At 43.2% G+C, this 20862-nt stretch overlaps 1 protein-coding gene across 4 annotated transcripts in view; it reads right to left on the minus strand.

Annotated features, from left to right (window-relative positions):
• The window catches only part of DPF3 (double PHD fingers 3), a 433848-nt gene that overhangs the window by 223754 nt on the left and 189232 nt on the right, over positions 1-20862 (minus strand). For 3 of the 4 annotated variants that reach the window (XM_030214247.1, XM_030214251.1, XM_030214250.1), the window contains exon 4: positions 4691-4851. In XM_030214247.1, coding sequence (XP_030070107.1) covers positions 4691-4851 — 161 coding nt within the window. Of the gene's footprint in view, positions 1-4690; positions 4852-4955; positions 4980-20862 lie in introns of those variants that run through there. The other variant, XM_030214248.1, reaches the window with a different exon arrangement.

A 20862-nucleotide genomic window follows, 5' to 3' on the forward strand; every position in this document is an offset into this window, starting at 1 on the left:
ATTTTATTGCTTAGACTCTTGAGCTTATGTGCTCACAGTATAAATGTGCATAGGCTAAAAAATATGGCTTATTTTAGAAATTTTCAGAAATTCCATTTTTGGGTGTTTTCAGTTCATTTCACACATTTGTAGGCTAACCTGTGTTAAATCTATTTTGCACACACGGAGGGCTCAATTTGTAAAGGGTGCTAAAACTTAGGTGCCAACGGCAATATTGCGCATAGTTGCTGTTGTAGAATATTAGCCTAACTCTAGGCACGAGCACTTATGCCATGTCAATGGTTGGTGTAAATATTTGCACCCATATACTGGCAGTCACACACCTAACTTGACAGTATTCTATAACTTAGCACCTAATTGCTTAGCACACCCCTGACCCACCCATGTCCCGCCTACATCCACTCCTCCCCCCTCTTTGGCATTGCACACCATTGGATTAGGCACTAAGGTCCCCTTTTACTAAGTGCTAAGTGGCGGTAAGCCCAAAGTAGCCCAGCGGTACTTCCCATCCCTAGCATGCCATCATATCCAGCACTACAAAAATATATTTATTTTTGTACCCAACAGTAATCGGGCAGTACCGTGTGCTGCCTGGTTACCGCTGGATTAGCGCGGGAGCCCTTACCACCACCTCAATGAGTGGCGGTAATGGCTCCTTCCCGAAACAGCCACGCAGCAGGTGCTTTACTTGCCATACGGCCATTTCCTGCACGAAAGAGAGACTTCCCATTTACCCGCTGCGGTAAAAGGGAGCCTCCGCATGTGTGAAAAACACACACCAGCACCAGTGCAGGACCCTTTTTGCCACAGCATGGTAAAAGGGGCCCTAAGTTTATAGAATAGGGATGTAAGTCATATAAATTTGTGCCGATTAATGCGTGTTGACACCAATTATTTGTCCTGAATGCCTAATTAGGCATTACCCTATGTATTTCTTTTCTCCGGAACTGGTATCACCATTTATGGAACTATGTAAGCCACATTGAGCCTGCAAATAGGTGGGAAAATGTGGGATACAAATGTTATAAATAAATAAATAAATTAGACAATTAGCTAATTTAGTTGCATGCATGTATCATCCCTGCACGCCCAACTGCGCCTCCAATTTTTAGCACCCTTTATAGAATCTGTGGGTAAATTTTTAAGGCATGCTAATGAACTGAATACAAGCTATCTAATGCACATCCTTACTAACAGCTTTCCAGCTATTTTCCAATAGTTTGCTTGTATTCCACTTTGTCACTGATGAATGAATTAAGACGATCATTATTTTCTCCATTAATGTCATGCTTTTACTGGGGAGACATCCCAAACCCATTCCCTTACATCTGTTGCTCTATTTAAATACCTAACTATGGGGTCCTTTTACCAAGCTACAGGAAAAAGGGCCCTGCGCTAACGCTGGGGGCCGTTTTTCCCCGCACGCCAGGGCCCTTTTTACTGCAGCGGGTATAAAACCCATAGACACACATGGCCATGCGGTAAGAAAACTCTTACCTCATGGCCATGCGGCGGGAAGCTCTTACCACCACCCACTGAGGTGGCAATAAGGGCTCCCACGCTAACCTGACAGCACGTGGCGATGCCAAATTACCGCTGGGTTACTGCCGCGCAAGCCATTTCCAGGGGGGGGGTTCTTTTCCCCCTGGAAATGGCATGCACTTGGGGCGGGACTACCGCCAGCAGCTGCACTGGGCTGGCGGTAGTCCCGTAACAGCAAGCGGTAAACCCGGATTGGGCTCACCACCACTCTGTAAAAGGGCCCCTATATACTATGCGAATTTCTTGTTTAGGAACCTTTTTCTTGTCACAGAAAGATGAACTACATCGTTATAGTACAGTGTCATTGCTACCTACTTACCTAAATCTTTGTTTACACCAGGTTTGGAAGCATGTATAGAGGCTGGTTGTGTGATGCAGTCTTCTTTTTCTCCCTTACCACAAACTGATAGTACTTTGGAAAATGCTAGATTGTTTAATATAGGCTTAAGCCTGTCTCTCAAATTCTGGAAACCTTCAGCACTGCAGAGATGCTGTTTCTAGCCAGGTCATTTTAACATCAGTTTTAGGGGCTTTACTTTCATTTCACTTAGATTTGGTTTGTATTCCTGTTAGCTGAGAATCCTAGGAGACAGTTAACCTTTTTGTGTCCCTCAAACTGTGCTCTCAAGCTAATGCCTCTGATAACAGAGTCCTACAGCAGTAGAAGTGTTCTATTTTAAGATTTTTAACATTGCCTTGGGGATTTGGGATATACTGGCTGTCACCTTCATCTCTAACACCACTTCATGTTCTCCTATTAGAGCATCATCATCTTAGAAGGCATCAAAGGCATTTTGTAGGAGTATCATTTGGGGGAACGGACTGCTCTGCATCACAGATAGTAACCGTTGCAATCTATTTATTCCTGAGCTGTTTAGTTCTTTATGGAATTACGGATCAAGGGTAATGGTTAAAGGGTCATTATACCGCCTTTCTGTGGTACAACAAAAGTAGTTTATATTTATTATATGTAGGTACTTTCTCTGTCCCTACTGGGCTCACAATCTAAGGGGTACACTGCCTGGATGCCGAACTAAGGAGGAGGTTCTTAATTACAGCTAATTCCTATTTGAGTGAACTTTTTTTCATATTAGAGAGGTAAGAGACTGATGGGGCAAGCCCTAGGCTTCCAAATAGTTTGCCTTGGAACAGTGCTCTTCACTGCAATGCCTGGAGGCCAGTGGTAGCCCCCATGAACCCTATGGAGGAGATTCTATATATAGCGCCTAAAACAAATCAGCGTTGAAATCAGTTCCGACTAAGTGTATTCTAATATCGGTGCCTAGGTTTAGGAACCGAGTATAGAATACTTTTAGTTCATATTTCAGCGCCTAAATCTACACGCATCCATTTACACCAATGAAAACTTGGTGTAAATCCTTGTGCATAGATTTAGGTGCACTAGGCCATATTCTATAACTAGACATGTAAATTTTGGAAAGCCCATTTCCCCGCCCATAACCACACCCCTTTTTGCCTGCACACATTAGAAGTTCAGTGCACATCGTTACAGAATACGCTTAACGAGTTGTGCGCCTAAATTCTAATCAGTGCCAATTAATGCTCACTAATGCTTAAGTGCTGTTATCTGTGCTCATTAGCTTGTTAAGCTTGTTAAGTTACATACATCGTTACAGAATCCGCACCAATCTTGTCACAGATCTCTAGGAGCTGCTTGGTCTAGGCCTTCCATAATTGGTGGAGGCATACTTATGGAAGGCCTAGACCAAGCAGAGCACTATATAGAAATTGGGGGTATATGTGGCCCCCTAACTCTTCCCCTAACTCCAGAGTCTTGCTACTGGCACTTATCAGTTGTCCTGTTTTCTTCGTGCACCATTCAGCTCTCTGTAAATTTGAGCATTCTCATAAGATTGAGAGGTCAGTGTTGGTGATTGGATACTAAGCAGCTCAAACTTTCTGACAGTCATCTGGTGCCAAAAGAAAACAGAATAACAGTTCCAGAGGTGGCACTGCCAACTTAGCTATGGAGTAAATATAGGAGGATTAAAAATCTAAGGGGAAAACCAGCTTTAAAGGGTTAGAAGTGGAGAAAGGGTGGTGAAGGCTGACTGGTGGGGATGGGATCAGAATGGGGATTGGGATTAGCTAGGATGGATTTGGAAGGGAGCATGTTAGAGAGAAGAACTAGGGAACACGGATAGAAAATATATGGGGGTGATGAGCTTAGGGAAAGAAAATGGGGGTTACAATTATTTTAATTACATAAATTACTCCAAATTTGACTGGGTAGTCAGACCAACTGTACTGAGAAGGAACCCATCAGGACACTGTGTCATTGCAGTATAATTCCATGATCCATTGTGCTGTTTTGTCTAGGAATGATCTTACTTCTAATACTGAAATTCATTATTTTGCCAATATGGCCCCTGCTAGAAAAATAGTAATGATCACTGCATTTGGACTAGGCAACCATAGTTATTGTATTGAATAATAGTTATTTTTATTATTGGGTTTGATATAGAGCATTTGTATTTATAAGGAAAAGAAAAAAATATTTGATTAGCACTTAAGATTATTAGCTTTGTGTCCTAAGAAGACTATATAAGAAAAGGAAGCTCTTGGGTAGATAAGTGAGGGGGAGGGAGGGATTTTAAACGCCAAAGCCCCTACAGACCCAGACAAAATACAGTGTAATCCCAAAGCTCTTATTTACAAGGCTAAACAAGGAAAACGAAGAAGATGGATATTTTCAAAAACCCCGAAATTTCAATTGGCAAAATATTTCAATACAGAAAGGCAAAGTAAGAAATTAGCATCACTGTTAACTTTTGGAACAAGCCAGGCAGAGCAGGGAATGTTTTTTTTAAGGTAAATACCTAGCCAGTTCTGTGTACTTAATTGCTTCACTTGCTAACAATGATCAATATTAATAATCTGTGTTCCATGGAAACAAAGATCAGCTGTGATAATACAGCTTGAGAAATAATCATGATGCACACCTTAACTCAAGGAAGGAATGAATAATTAGGCGATGTTCCCTGGAGTAACTAAAGAGAATCCCCTCAGTACCTGGAGGGCTGAACAATGGCATCAAGTCCAGAAGCAGTTTAACTTTCTGGTAATTAAAGCTCTTGGGGTTTACAGGGCTCACCCATTATCAGACCCATGCTGACAAAATACACACCTGGTCCCCTGTGCCTCTTTTCCATCCAGATGTAGCAGTTATTTTGAGCAACACCAGTCTGAGAGTCCAGGAAAGGAAGACGAACACTGCGTTCTGCACAGAGTCTGGAGTTGTAGCTGCGACAATGTTCAATAGCTTCTTTGTAAAACTGATCCCCAAGCCTGCAATGAGAAAACACAATCATCACTAAACTAGTTAAAGAAAAATATTACAAATGGTTGCAATAACTGCCTATCAGTTTTGGCAGCAAGTTCCATCCACACACCTCATTTGATGCACATATCCCAAAGTGGCATAAGACCTCCCACACTTTCTAAAAATACAAAAGGAAAAATTTTCTCTTATTTACTATTAAGTAAAAGGATGAACTAATAAAAATGTCTAAAACTTCTAAAAAGGAAAGTTGTTGTGGGCCATCCCTCAGTTCTTTACATTTCTCTCAGTTCTCCCCTGTAGTTCCTCTTTACTCCTTTTATCACTTCATTCTTGGCCCAGCCAAAATCTGGGACCTGGGAAAGAATTGCAAAACATTGCAGACACCCTCTCTCATTATGTGTCAGAATCCAACCTTGATCTGGGCTTGCCATGTGATACATTAATGATCTAACTACTGTTTTTCTATTCTCGATATTATGTGTTAGAAATCATTGTATTTCCCATAGATGACTAGCAGCTTATCTATACTCAGCATAGAACTGTCCAGGTTGTGGAATATTAGAAGTATTATTATTATTAATGCCATACAATATTTTCAGATCTCTATATTCTTTTGGATGTTATAATAAAAGACCAGGGTCCCATATTCAGAAGAACTTATCCAGGAAGAAGGGGAGGATACCAAGATAAGTGTTGCAGACTGGGGTAATACCCAGATTTTCGACTACACTATCTGAATAATGTTACCAAAAATCCATGTAGACTGCACCAGAGTGCTATGGGGTAGAGCCAGAAGTTACCCGAATAACAGCAAAAAAGCTGTCCTAAATTTTCTCAATGGTTATCCAGATAATGGCGTTGATTTTCGTTGTCATCTGGAAACTCCCAACCAGGGGCGTAGCCAGACAGTAGATTTTGGGTGGGCCTAGACAAGAAGTGTGTGGGCACCAAATGTTCTCTCCCCCACCCCCACACCAAAAAAATATCTCAGCTGGTGGGAAAATGCTTCTCTCCAGTGTCCACCTTAGTAGTCTGCAGCAGGCATGCGCTGAAAACTGAGCATGCGAAGGTGCCAGTATTGTGGAGAGCAGCATTTTCATTACCATGTGCTACTGTTGGATGGGCCTGAGCCCTAAGTGGGTGGGCCCCGGCCCACCTAAGCCCACCTGTGGCTACGCCACTGCTCCCAACCTGCCTGTCAGTGTTGGTGAACACTTAGATATTGGCATTGAATATCATGGTATAACTTGACCATGACACTGGCGTCTAAAACCCAAAGAAAAAAGCAACACTGGGCCTTCAGAACTAGGACAACAGGAGTACTTTATTAATCAATGACCCAACACGGGCCGTGTTTCGGCGCTAACAAAGGCGCCTGCTTCAGGGGTCGATATGCTGACGCAATGGCGTGCAGATGACAAAGCACGATTGCCCCAGGATTTTCAACCTGCTGATCTCCTTTGGACACACAGTCCACCACAAGTCCATAGGGGTAGCCAGTTCTTTCCAGGGGGATCCTCTTTCTTCTGCTGCTACCCCTATGGACTTGTGGTGGACTGTGTGTCCAAAGGAGATCAGCAGGTTGAAAATCCTGGGGCAATCGTGCTTTGTCATCTGCACGCCATTGCGTCAGCATATCGACCCCTGAAGCAGGCGCCTTTGTTAGCGCCGAAACACGGCCCGTGTCGGGTCATTGATTAATAAAGTACTCCTGTTGTCCTAGTTCTGAAGGCCCAGTGTTGCTTTTTTCTTTGGATTTGTCTACTTGTATACTGTAGTGCCCTCTCTGTCTGTATTGTACTTACTGGCGTCTAAAACAAATATTGACTGTTCCGGTTAAATATTGGGGGGGGGGGGGGGGTGAGGAGAGTACGTTTTGTTGTGCTGAGCTATACACTTATATACACCCAATTGCATGTATTATTTTGGCAAGGAACTAGTTGATATTCAAAATTATTTAACTGGCCACTGACCGGTTCAATGGCTTGTTCAGGACTATCTTCTAATTTTCAGTGGCACTTAATTGGTTATTGCCGCTGAAAATGAGCAGTTAGCGCCTAAGTGAAAACCAGCTATTTTGGGGGTGTTCCAGGGGCAGAGTCAGCAGTTGGCCTGTTAAGTGCTGATATTCAGCACTTAACCGGATAGAGTAGCTGCATAAATGGGATCATATAAAAGTCAGTCCTAAGTTTGGGGCCCTTTTACAAAGCAGCGGTAAGCACACTGCGGGCTTACCGTGCGGCAATCTGGAACTACCACCAGCCCAATGCGGGCGCCAGCAGTAGTTCTACCCCCAGCATGTGCCATTTCCGGCACTAGGGAATATAGGTCCTTATTTTTTTTTAGCACAGCACTTACCTGGTGGTAATCGGGCAATGAATGGTTACCACTGGGTTAGTGTGGGAGCCCTTACCGCCACCTCAATGGGTGGTGATAAGTGCTCCCCCCGCATGGCCATGCAGTAAGTGCAATCTTATCATATGGCCGTTTCTTTTTTTTAGCCTTTTTACCCGTTGCGGTATAAAGGGCTTCAGAACTTGGCAAAAATAGCCGCTAGCGCAGGGCCCCTTTCATCACAACTTAGTAATAGGGTTCTTTTATGCACTAACAAATAGCTGTTTAAAAGTTCTGAATATCAATTTAACCAGCTATGCATTAGCCAGACCCAGCACTGAACATCCACGAATAACACCAGAGGCGGTCATCAGCAAAGCACTCACCATCACCAGCTGGATATTGACCCCAAAATAATTGTATTTTTTCAGGGAGAGGGTGGTGGATATGTGGAATGCCCTCCCACGGGAGGTGGTGGAGATGAAAACGGTAATGGAATTCAAACATGCGTGGGATAAACACAAAGGAATCCTGTTTAGAAGGAATGGTTCCGCGGAATCTTAGGGGAGGATTGGGTGGCGACGCTGGTAATTGAGAAGCAAAATGGGAGCTGGGCAGACTTCTATGGTCTATGCCCTGATTGTGACTGAATAGATAGGGATGTGCTGGAGTGTAAATTTTAAGGGACTTCGACGTTAGCTCCAGAACTTAGTACAAGAACAGTGCTGGGCAGGCTTCTACGGTCTGTGCCCTGAGAAAGGCAAGGACAAATCAAACTCGGGTATACATATAAAGTATCACATACCATGTAAAATGAGTTTATCTTGTTGGGCAGACAGGATGGACCGTACAGATCTTTATCTGCCGTCATTTACTATGTTACTATGTAATTATGCTTCATGGATGAAAAGAGGTAGATCCATAATTATAATGGACAAGGGCAAGACTTATACCAGTGCACTAAAGCCACTTTTTGCAGCTTTGTAAAAGGGACCCTATGAGCCTTCTCAAGAGTAGCTCCCACGCTCTAGAATTTACTCTAAATCGAGACTACCTCTACTTCAGGAAGCAGGTGAAAACCTGGCCCTTCCTTTTAATACATAAGACGACTGATTATACACCACTCTGCACCTGAACTAGCTTGCTACACACACTGTAACTTAGACCAGTTCCTTAAATCTTCTTTAACTGTACAAAGAACTTGCCTTGAGTTTAGCCACCCATCTATTTATCCCAACTGACTCTGTACCACCCATCTTATCCCCATCTATATATCTGCAATTTGCCCCTCGGCTACATGATAAGCTGTATTGTAGAAAACCATTAGCATCATATCTATTGTTATTTGAATGTTCTAACATGTGCTTATTAGATGTTTCCCCTCACAAACAAATACCTTTGCTGGTGGGGGTCCCCAACCCCCGCCAGCCAAAACCTTCTTCAGCACCGGTCTCCGGCGCAGCCGCGTTCGCTGCCTGCCCCCTGCTCTTCTTTCTTCTTGCTCCTCCTGTGCACACCGATGCTGAAGAAGGCTTCAGCTGGCGGGGGTTGGGGACCCCCGCCAGCCAAACCAGAGGCCTGGATGAAATTTGCGGGGGCCCAGGCCCCCGTGCCCCCCCATAGCTACGCCCCCTGCCATATACCCCTAACCAGGCCCTTAGATCACTTGATTCCCATCGTCTTGTGCTCCCGCTTGAGTGCATGCTCATTATAAATCTACTAGGTATTCTGCTTTTTTCTTTTTGGCCCCAAGGCTGTAAAAAAAATCTTCCACCCATTATACAAGGGAAACTATCATTTATGTAATTCTTTATGACCACTTATGGGTATCTGTGCCTGGCTTCTGATATGTGAAAGCATCAACTGCCTACAATGATCAGTTCTCAGTTTATCTCTGAATGTTTGTAATTCTTTCCCCTACGTGAGTGCATACATCTTTCCTCTTGTAAACTGGCATTCCTTTCTTGTCTATTTTTAGCTTGGAAAACTGTATGTCTGGAAAGGCAGTATAGTAAATTCGATAACAAACACAAACAAACTGCTATAATTGTCTATTAACTATGTCAAGATTATTCGCGTTACAGAAAGCAGGAATGCAACTGGTCCGTAAGATCCAAAGATGGAGGTGAAAAGAAGCAGATCACATGAAGAAACAGTCTGTTGATGAGTTTATTAGTTGTCTACAACATGTTTGAGGATTAATAAAAAGTGCCTGACAAAGCAATGTTTCGTCCTAACCACAGGCTGCGTCAGGGGCAAATAAAACTGTCACAACACATTAAAATAAATAATAAGCATTACATAAATAGTTTTATAGTTTTATGTTATTAGGTTGTTCTATTTTGTCCTATTTTGTGTCAACTGATTATGTACATTTTTTGTAACCTGTTCTGGGCTTAATTGGGAGGACAGGCTAAAAACGATGAAATTTTGAGCACCATATATAGAATCCGTGGGATAGCGTACTATGAACAGTCATCCTGCTCAAATTTCCTGTGTTCCTAATATAGTTCTAAGATCTCTACAAGATCATAGGATGGTCTTGCCTGATGTATCAAGAGTATACGGGGAAATAATACACAAGAGGGTATTTTTTGGATGGCCCCTACCTTATGAAATGGACTTCTGAGTTATATTTGAGCGGAGCCAAAATTAAAAGAATTTAAAATGATGCTGAAAGCCTTTTTCTTTAACAAAGCATTTGGGACTAGATGTCAGCTAAATGAGCTATGATTGGCTGACAGAAACTTGGAGGGACTTAATGGAAAGGGAAGAGTGTCTAAACAACTGAATAAGTGGTGCAGTGGTTAGAGCACAGGTCTTGTAATCAGAAGGTGGCTGGTTTGAATCCCCCTATTACTATTGTTTTAATTTGGACGTCCCTGACTGCACTTGCATGCTTTTTTTTCTTCCGATTTTTGCTCTCTGTATGGGTCCCGCGCAGCACCAACTAAACTAAAATTGCTCCGGGGACCTGCATACTGCTGTCATGGAGCAAGGTATGATATTTGAGGCTGGCATAGAAGCATCTCAGGGGGACCAGTGCACTACGAATGCTGGCCCCTCCCACGACCAGATGCCTTGGATTTGGTCCATTTTTGAGATGGCCAGCAGCAGTTTCGATTATCGCTGGAAAACGAAAACGCCCAGCTCAAAAAACGCCCACATCCAATGCATTTGGCCGGCACAAACCATATTTTCGAAACTAAAGATAAACGTCCATCTTTTTCGAAAATACGGTTCGGCCCGCGCCTTCACGGACCCGTTCTCGGTGATGGACGTTTTTACACATGGGTGTTTGCATTCGATTATGCCCCTCCAGGTGTATTTTATAACAACGCATATAGAGGCCACTGAATATCCCCTGAGATCACCCAGTGGGCAGGCCAGAGGCGGCACTGGTGGCAGTACTGGGGAGGAGCCCCAGATTATGCGGGTTATGGTAGTGAAGCCCCGCCCAGCGCATTCCAGGATGTACTGGGCAAGGCTAGGCATTGCCGTTTTCAAGATAGCACTGCTACTCCCTCTTCCACCACTAAGGTACAGGGGTAAGAGGACGCTAGTCCACCAGGTGGGGTGGGCTAGCATTTGTGGCCCACTGGGCTACCAGGGCTTTTGGGGGGGGGTTGGGGGGGCTGAAGATCCAAAAGCGCAATGCCTGGTTGTTTCTGTTGGATTATTTGTAGTAAATAATTAGCAGATTTTAGTACACACAGCTTCAGCTTTAGAAATGTTAATTTCTTTCTTCATCTCTCTCTCATTCACCCCTGAATAATTCACTGCTGAGTCACTTTAAAGTTGAAGTAACAAAACATCTGTTTACTCACAGTTTGTAGTTTGATTATAATCAGACAGGCTTATATATACATATTATTATACATTTGTCTTATCAGCTCCTTCCATGTGCTTAGATGGTAATGGATGCTCACACCACCATAGATCCTCTCAGGTTAGGAGAGATCATGAGCTCCATGTGCTCCATGTGCTGCATGTGCTGTGTCTGACCCCCACAGGAAGTTGCATAGCAGTGTGACCTCTCTAAGTAATTCACATCAGAGGTCACAGAGTAATCACAGAGAAATAATAGGTGACAGGCAATGCATGTAAAATACAATTACATTCCAACAAACCCCTTCTCATGCATAACTGTCATGCAATTATTTATTCATACAAAGTCCAAGCTTTATACGCAGATTCACAAAATGTTCTCTGGGTAACGGTTTGGTCATGATGTCAGCTGTCATCTCACTGGTGTGACAATATTGTAGACTGATGACCCCTTCTTTCGCCAACTCTCGCACGTTGTGGTATTTCGTTGCGATGTGCTTGGTGCGTGACTGAACCTTGTCATTCTGTGACAGTCGGATGCAGCTCTGATTATCTTCCATTATCTGGATTGGTCTCTTTTCAGCTATTCCGAAATCCAGTAAAAGTTTTTCAATCCACATCAGTTCTCTGCACGCTTCCGATGCAGCCACATATTCAGCTTCTGTAGAAGACAAACTCACAATACTTTGTTTATGACTGGCCCATGAAATTTGTACATTTCCATACATAAACACATATCCACTTGTGGATTTATAATTAGAATGATCCCCTGCCCAATCTGAATCACAGTAACATATTAGTTTTGGATTACTATTGGCTGAAATCTTTAATTTACAATCAATGGTACCCTTTAAATACCTTACCATCCTTTTAACTGCAGTCCAATCTGATTTGGTAGGTGAGCTGACCCTTCTGCTCAAAATTCCTACTGCATTTGCTATATCAGCCCTGTATGTGGTAGCTAGATATAAAAGCTTACCTATGGCTGATCTATATTGGATGTTATCTGGTAAAGGTTCTCTTACTGTTTCATCCTTCAGAAAATCAGTGATCATGGGAGTGCTTACAACTTGGGCATCTTGCATACCTAAACTTTCAATAAGCTCATTTATTTTCTGCTTCTGGCTTAGAAGATAAGAACCATCATTTTGTTTCTCAATTTCTATACCAAGATAGTATGACACATTACCAAGTTCTTTTATCTCAACATTGTGGTTTAAACACTTTACAATGTCCTTGTACTCTTGCTCACTTTTGCTTGCAATGAGCAGATCATCAACAAAAGCTAAAATGTATGCATATTGTCCATTTGTGCACCTAGTGTACAAACATTTATCTGCTTCACCTTGCTTAAATCCTAAATTTGTCAATATTTCATGCAATTTTTCATTCCAACATTCTGCACTTTGCTTTAATCCATAAAGACCTTTGTTTAATTTACACACTAGCTGTCTTTGTTTTGTATTTATGAAACCTGTTGGCTGTTCCATGTACAAGTCTTCAGTTATATCTCCGTGAAGAAACGCTGTTTTCACATCAATGTGTTTGACTTGCATGCCTTTTGAGACTGCAATGCTCAGAAGTGTTCTTATTGTCGTGTGTTTCACTACAGGTGCAAACACTTCATCAAAATCTTCTCCATATTTTTGAAGATATCCCTTTGCCACTAATCTGGCTTTATACCTTTCCACTTTTCCTTGTGCATTCCTTTTTAACTTGAATACCCATTTGCATCCTATAGCTTTCTTGCCAGGAGGTAATTTTGTAAGAATCCAAGTATTATTTTTATCCAATGCATCAATTTCTTCTTGTGCAGCTTTATGCCATTCAGCAGCTTCTTCTGCTGGCATTTTCTCAATCTCATCCCATGTTAAGGGCTCTTGAGCTTCTGCTGACTTTGTTAAGTAAGACAGTCTTGGGGGTGGAACACCTTTGTTTTCCCTGGATGAGCGTCTGACTACAGGTTGGTCTGACCTTTCTGCATCCTCTAAATCTGAGAGTCCTTCTCCAATTGATTCCCCTTCTCCAACTGTACTGTCTTCTTCAATGATCCTTTCTGTGTCTGCTTCCTCTGCCTGTTCCTCGTTAGATACAGGTGAGTTGCTTTCAGACATCTGCCTTGGTATGGCATTTATATACACTGGCATGTCTATTATGGTTCTAGTTTCATATTCTGGATGATAAGGCTCATCTGGGATAATCCAGCCTTTATCAACCCTCTTGTTTTCATCAAAATATGTAACATGTCTTATGCCAACAATGCCAGTTTTCAGATTCAAATTCTATATCCTTTGTGTCCTGGAGTATAGCCAACTAAAATGCCCCTTTCTGTTGTGGAATCCAGCTTATGCCTTCTTTGCTTTGGTACATGAGCATATGCTGTACTTCCAAATGTTCTTATGTGTGACAGGTTTGGCTTCCTACCATGCCATGTCTCATGTGGTGTGCGCTCAGCGCCTTTAGTTGGCATTCTGTTTTGTAGGTACACTGCTGTGAGAATGGCTTCCCCCCATAGTCTTTTAGGGAGATTGCTATCTGACAGCATACATCTGGTCATTTCCACAAGTGACCTAAATTTTCTCTCTGCAACAGAATTTTGCTCTGGTGTATAAGCTACTGTTGTGATATGCTGAATGCCTTCTTGTTCTAGAAATGTGCGCATGCTTTGTGAAGTGAACTCACCACCATTGTCGGTCTGAAGAACCTTTGGTTTTCTTTCAAATTTATTGCTCACCATGGTTACGTATTTCTTCAGCATGTCTGTGACTTGACTTTTCTCTTTCAGCAAATAGGCCACACAATATCTAGAGAAATCATCCAAGAATATTAGCACAAATCTGTTATTTCCCAATGATGGGATATTAAACGGTCCACATAAGTCACTGTGTATTAAGTCCAGCACTTTATTACTCCTATTTCCTGTGTATGCAGGAAATGAGGGTCTCACACCTTTTTGAGTAACACAGTCTATGCATTTCTCCATTTTACCAGCATCTGCACTTATCTGAATGCCGGTGGCCAGTTGCTTACTGTAAAGATCCTGGATCACCTTAGAATCACGATGTCCCAGGCGGCGGTGCCAGATTTCCAGACTACATTTACCATCATTCTTCCTTACTTGCGCCATATGTGAGGCTTCACCTGAAATGCTCAGTTTATAAACATCATTATGCATAAAAGCTTCAGCATACACTTCATCATTTTTAGAGATTGTGCACTTACTGTTTTCAAAATGAATCACAAATCCCTTCTTATCTAATGTAGATACACTAAGCATATTACAAACTGCTTGGGGAATATACAAGACATCACTTACAGGAATTTCTGTAACTTCATTAGACACTTTGCATTTTAAGAATCCAATACCTTTTGCTTGGATCTTAGCAGTCCCTGCGTTTGCAGTTTTAAGAATACCTTCCTCTGGACACATTTCCTGAAAGAAATCCTTACAATTGGTTAAATGGCATGTGCTCCCCGAATCCAAAATCCAAGTACTTTCATTTGAATTATTATTTACCATAGTCAAAGATTTTTCTGCCATTAGAAAGCCCTTGTGTTTATCTTTGTCCTTCATACATTTCCTGGTTTGAGAATTCTTTAGTTCCATTGGCTTAGGTGAGCTAGAGGGAGTGTTTTGTGTTTCCTTACACCATTTAGATACATGTCCCTCCTTTCCACATGAGTAGCAAATCAGCTTGCCCTTGGGTGGAGTTTTCCCATAGCTCCGCCTTCCTCTGTTCTTTGCCAAGAAATTTGTTTCATTTCTCTCTGACTGACTTTGAGAACACATCTCCTCAGAATCATTTATTATGCATTCCTGCCTTAGTTTTGATGTTGCCTGTTCAAAAGATTGCCCTTCAATGGCCTCATTTACAGACCTAAAAACATCAAACTTCTTTGATAGTGAGGTAAAAAGAAATGCTCTTTTCAATGCATCACACATGGGAATTCCAGAAAGTTCTAGCTTTTGAAATGAAGACATAAGATGCATAATGTGATCATTACATTTACTTTTATCCCTTAATTTGGTTTCATTCAACTCTGCCAACCAAATTGGTTGCTGCTTTGCATATGTAGTTGCATACATAGTTCTCAGTTTATATAAAATGTCCTTTGGTGTATCTTTTCCCTCCACTAATATGGCTTGTTTCTCTGAGAGAGCTTCCAAAAGCATGCACTTCACATAATAGTTTGCATTGTCCCATTCAGCCATATTTTCAGCTGTTCTGTCTTGGTCTAAGCATATATCTAATCCTTTTGCTCGAAGGAGACATATGAATCTTAATTCCCACTGCTGATAATTAAACTCAGTTAATTTAGGCACCTTGAGAGAATAGAACAATGGTGAACTTCTTCCCTCAGCCATTTTCTTAGCCTTCTGTCTGCTGTGTGGGGGGAGAGAGAGACAGACTGAATCTTTCCTTTAAAACTTAAGAGAAAAATGTGGCCTTTTTTTCTGCCTGGTAATATTTCTCTTCTTTTTCAATTCCTGGACCCTGGGCCCATAACCCTTTTGTTGGATTATTTGTAGTAAATAATTAGCAGATTTTAGTACACACAGCTTCAGCTTTAGAAATGTTAATTTCTTTCTTCATCTCTCTCTCATTCACCCCTGAATAATTCACTGCTGAGTCACTTTAAAGTTGAAGTAACAAAACATCTGTTTACTCACAGTTTGTAGTTTGATTATAATCAGACAGGCTTATATATACATATTATTATACATTTGTCTTATCAGCTCCTTCCATGTGCTTAGATGGTAATGGATGCTCACACCACCATAGATCCTCTCAGGTTAGGAGAGATCATGAGCTCCATGTGCTCCATGTGCTGCATGTGCTGTGTCTGACCCCCACAGGAAGTTGCATAGCAGTGTGACCTCTCTAAGTAATTCACATCAGAGGTCACAGAGTAATCACAGAGAAATAATAGGTGACAGGCAATGCATGTAAAATACAATTACATTCCAACAGTTTCAAGATGGGCAAGTCTAGGGCTTGGCAGAACAAGACAGTCACATGATATCTACACACAGTAAAATGAATCAATATTACTCCTACTCATTTTTACATAGAAGTGATTGTGACTAAATAAATGGGGGCTCAATATTCAGCCAGTGGTGATCAACATTTTGGTGACTGCTGTCAGCTTTAAATCTGGAAATTCGATGCCGAGCCATGTCCGGGCACTAGCATTTAAAATTTCCCCCATAACGCATAATATATTTCATTTCAGTCTTGTTCAACCCACTGTTGAAGAGACAATGTAAAAAAGAGCCTCTCCACAATTATATTCAAACTACAAGTTCTGCAATAACAGTATTCTGGGATTTTTCCTAAATAATAGTTAGTGGTTTGTAGTTTTCAGAACTTACTGCATATAAAGAACACAGGTGAGTAAACTAAAAAAAAATAATGATTGCTTTGAAAGGAACATGTTAGTAAGCAGCAGTTCTCTGAACTCCAATGTAGGGTAAGTATCAAATAAAATGTTGTTCTCTAGTAACTTAAATTGACTCATTGGTAAATATCAGGTTAACTTAAAAGTGGCTAGCTGAAAAAAAAAATATTCCCCAGTCTAAACTTCCTGTTCCTTTAATTTGTAACAGCAGTCAGGACCTGGGATAGTAATGAAATCCAGCCATTTAAAACAGTTACACTGTACTGCTTCCAATCTTGCCTCCTCCTCTTGCAGAAGCCATTCTCGCCCAGTCTGGACACCTACCCAGCAATGCACAATGTTCTCGCTCGCTCTCCCTCTCATCCTTGTCACAAATTAGTGACAAGGAATGCTGCAGAATTTGCTGATTTCAGCTTCTGCTATGGCTCCTGGAGGAAGACAGAAACCACCGGTTCATTTTGTATAAGGCACCTTTTTAAATCCCTATCATCCAGAGTTGGACTGGGATTGCGGATAAAGGTGACAGGCTCTGCAACATCGATTCCTCTGGCCCATAATGCACAACTCAACAGGGCTTAGACAGTGCTAGCGTAAGGTTATTAGACTCCCTACCTTCAGCTTTGCATAGCACACCTGCCCCCAACCCAGTTATCTTTTATATCTCTAGGACCCTTGGCGATTTTCATAATAAAATAGCAATCATAATTATCCCATCACCTTCCCCAGAAAAACCCTATTAAAAAAAAACAAAGAAAACAATGCAGTATGGTTAAAAAAAAAATTTAAATCTTTAATAATGTATAGTTAATTTGCCGGTACAAAAGTCGTCTGTCTGAAGTGACCATGTTTCAACTTGCACCTGATGTTACTATGAAAGAAATCACACAAGAGATATGGCTACTGTACCTGAGGGCTGCAAGTATAGTATTTGTGGAGGCCATGGCACAGCTGGGTCATCAAGGCATGGATGTCCCCATGGTGACATACTGTGTAAAGGAAGTGAGTGATGGTCAGCTGTTGTACATGGTTGTGTGACTTTGTGTTGTGACCTCATAGTGTGTATGCCAGTAGGCTGGTCTGCAGCACTTAAGCCTGGCCTGATTTGGTGGATACTAAGGGTCAATGTCCCACTATCACATGAGCTGATGGCGCACTGTGGTATTGGTGTACCCCACCTGCAGTGCTCACATCTGTAGGGAAAGGGCACAAGGGCTGATTATAGTGCTCCGTGGATGTGGCACTAGTATCATTGACATATAGGTGATTGATTGTGAGCTACATAACTGAGTGGCTGATGGGTAAGTTTTCATGGGCGAAATACCAGTGACAGATTGATGAGCCTGTGCTGTCACAGCTGCTGGCCGTGATTCCAAACGACTTTGGCCACACAAAAGGCTCACTGGTTTCTGGCTGCTGTACTATGACAGGGACAGACTTAATACGAGACAGCTGACATCTCTAATGACAAACATATGGGACAAGTGAGCTTGATTATATGGTAGCAGAGGTCTGTTAGCTGTACAATACTGTCCGTAACAATGCGGTAGGGCTGGACCCTGTATCATTAGCCGTGTTTACATTGTCTTGTTTTCCTAAGGATGTTACAGAGCCAAGAGCAGTTAGGAGAGGAGAAGTAGCCTAATGACTGTGGTGGTGGGATGTCCAACAGGGAAGCTGGGTTCAAATCCCACTAAGGCTCCAAGTCACGGACGACAGCTGACTTTACTCTCCATAGCCTCATGGCCAAACATTGTATGGGAGCCTTTCAGAACAGGCACCAGACCTGAGACCCAGAATCTCAGCTGTGATAAGTTATGATGAAATACGTTTGAGTGCACAGGGAATACACGTGTGCGTAGTTTCCTGTCCACTGTTAAACAAGCCTTGATGGAGCACTGATTAACTATGTGATAGATACTTGCAGCTGACATTATCTGAACTAGCTTTATGTAATACAAGTACATTGGCAGGTCTCAGTCATGCAAAGACAGAGCGTCAGCCTTGTAAGTAAAAAAATAAATCTCCACATATAAATTTAAACTTGTGTACAACTTTTTACATTGATCCCTCCCCCCTCAAAAATGACAAAATAACCTCCCTTATCATACTACCATTCCACGCCCCCATAACCAAACCATGATCTTTCCCTCCACACACCCCCCCCCCCCCCCCCGACCAATCTAGCCCAACATACTATTCCCCTGGTGGGAGCCTTCTGCGGCACCTGAAGAGCTCCTTGTGGTGATTACAGACAGCACCACCCAGAGGTCGCACTCTTGCAAAGAGAATTTTAGCTCTCTCCTGGCAGCCATTTCCTTCCGAACATAGAGGGCGCAGTAACATGCGGACTAGAAACTCTGCTTTGAGGCTCCGAGAGAACCACCCACCCTTCCAGAAACAGGAAATGAGGGTGGGACCAGAGGCAGAGCTGAGACAGAAGGGATGGCAGGCTGAAGCACCATGCCTGCTCGACTTTCACTGCTGCCGCCGGACCCCGAGATAAGAACTTTTAAATTCAGGCCGGCACGCAGGAAGGCGAGGGGCAGGCGGAGGACTGGGAGAAGAGGGCGGGCAATGCAGGTCAGGCTGCCACTCGGAGGGGAGAGAGAGAGAGGGAGGGAGGCGCGGGGGTCTGGAACTCGGAGGAGAGGGGGCATAGAACTCGGAGAAGAGAGAGAGGGGGGCCTGGAACTCGGAGGAGAAGGAGAGGGCATGGAACTCGGATGAGAGGGAGAAGAGGGGGGGCCAGGAACTAGGAGGGAGGGGAAGGGGGAGGGAGGGGGTCTGGAACTCGGAGGAGAGGGGGAGGAGGAGAGGGGGGCCTGCAACTCGGAGGACAGGGAGGGAAGGAGGGCGGGGGCCTGCAACTCGGAGGAGAAAGAGGGAGGAGGGCCTGGAACTCGGACACAGAGGAGGGCCTGGAACTTGGAGGAGACAGAGGGGGGCCTGGAACTCAGACGAGAGAGAGGGAGGGAGGGGGCTTGGAACTCGGAGGAGAGGGGGAGGAGGAGAGGGGGGCCTGCAACTCGGATGACAGGGAGGGAAGGAGGGCGGGGGATTGCAACTCGGAGGAGAGGGAGGGAGGAGAGCCTGGAACTCGGAGACAGAGGAGGGCCTGGAACTTGGAGGAGACAGAGGGGGGCCTGGAACTTGGACGAGAGAGAGGGAGGGAGGGAGGCCTGGAACTCGGAGGAGAGGGGGGCCTGGGACTCGGATGAGAGGGGGAGGGAGGGGGCCAAGCTGGAACTCGGAGGATAACCTTGCTAGCGCCCGTTTCATTTATGTGAGAAACGGGCATGTTTTACTAGTGTTATATATGTATTTGCCATTATTCTATAACCAGTGTGTACAATTTTGCATATTAACCCCCAGATCCTATTTATTTATTTTCAGTAGTAGTTCAAGGTGAGTTACATTCAGGTACACTGGGCATTTCTGTCCCTGAAGGGCTCACAATCTAATTTTGTACCTGAGGCAATAGAGGGTTAAGTAACTTGCCCAAGATCACAAGGAGCAGAGGTGGGGTTTGAACTGGCCACCTCTGTTTGTCAAGACTGGTGCTCTAACCACTAGGCTACTCCTCCACTCCCATATAGTGTGATTGAAACTGAACACACAAATCCGGTCGTATTCTGGATTTGCGCATGCAATTTACTTACTTAACAAGCCAATCAGCACCGATAATTACTACTTAACAAGCAGTCATTGACACCAACTGGCATTAATTAGAATTTACGCTCTCAACTTGCTAGACGTATTCTGTAAATTGGTGCGTGCCAATTCTAATGTATGCTGCCAAAAAGGGGGTGTGGCCATGGGCGTGGAATGAGCGGGCTGTGGGCATTCCGAAAATCTATAGAATACACCTGCTCTGCACCTAAATTAGGTGCCGGTTTTACTTGGCGTAAATCGATGCACCTAGAGTTAGGCACAGGCATGAATGCTAGGCGTATTCTATAAATCATGCCTAAATCTAGGCACGACTTACAGAATATACCTAGACGGAAATATTTTCAGCAATGATTCTTCAGGCACCATATATATAATCTAATCCTAAATGTGAGAATGTGCTTGCAATATTAGGGAATTAGGGGGCTAGCTTGTGAAAAAGCAAGTGGCAGATAGTGCCATTGTACCCACACTATCTGCCAATGCCATAGGTAAAAAGAAATGTCATCCCATCCCCCTGCCCAGCTTATTTGGAACTCAGTACCAGAGAGGACAGGAAAGGCTGGTGATCACTCCTGTGAGAAGAATTAAGGAGGGATTATGGGGTAGGTGAAGGGGCCACAATCTTGTTTTTGAGGGGTGGGGAGGAGGAAAGGGTGCTGTAATGAGGATTGGTTGAGGTATCTTTTTACCTATGGGGCTGCTATAACTGCTGCTGGTACTGCAATTGTACTTGAGGTGGTGTTAAATGCAACCATTGTACCAGCAGTCTTGACAATCCCATA

The sequence above is a fragment of the Microcaecilia unicolor genome, chromosome 9 (assembly GCF_901765095.1).
Source record: "Microcaecilia unicolor chromosome 9, aMicUni1.1, whole genome shotgun sequence".
Lineage (NCBI taxonomy): Eukaryota > Metazoa > Chordata > Amphibia > Gymnophiona > Siphonopidae > Microcaecilia > Microcaecilia unicolor.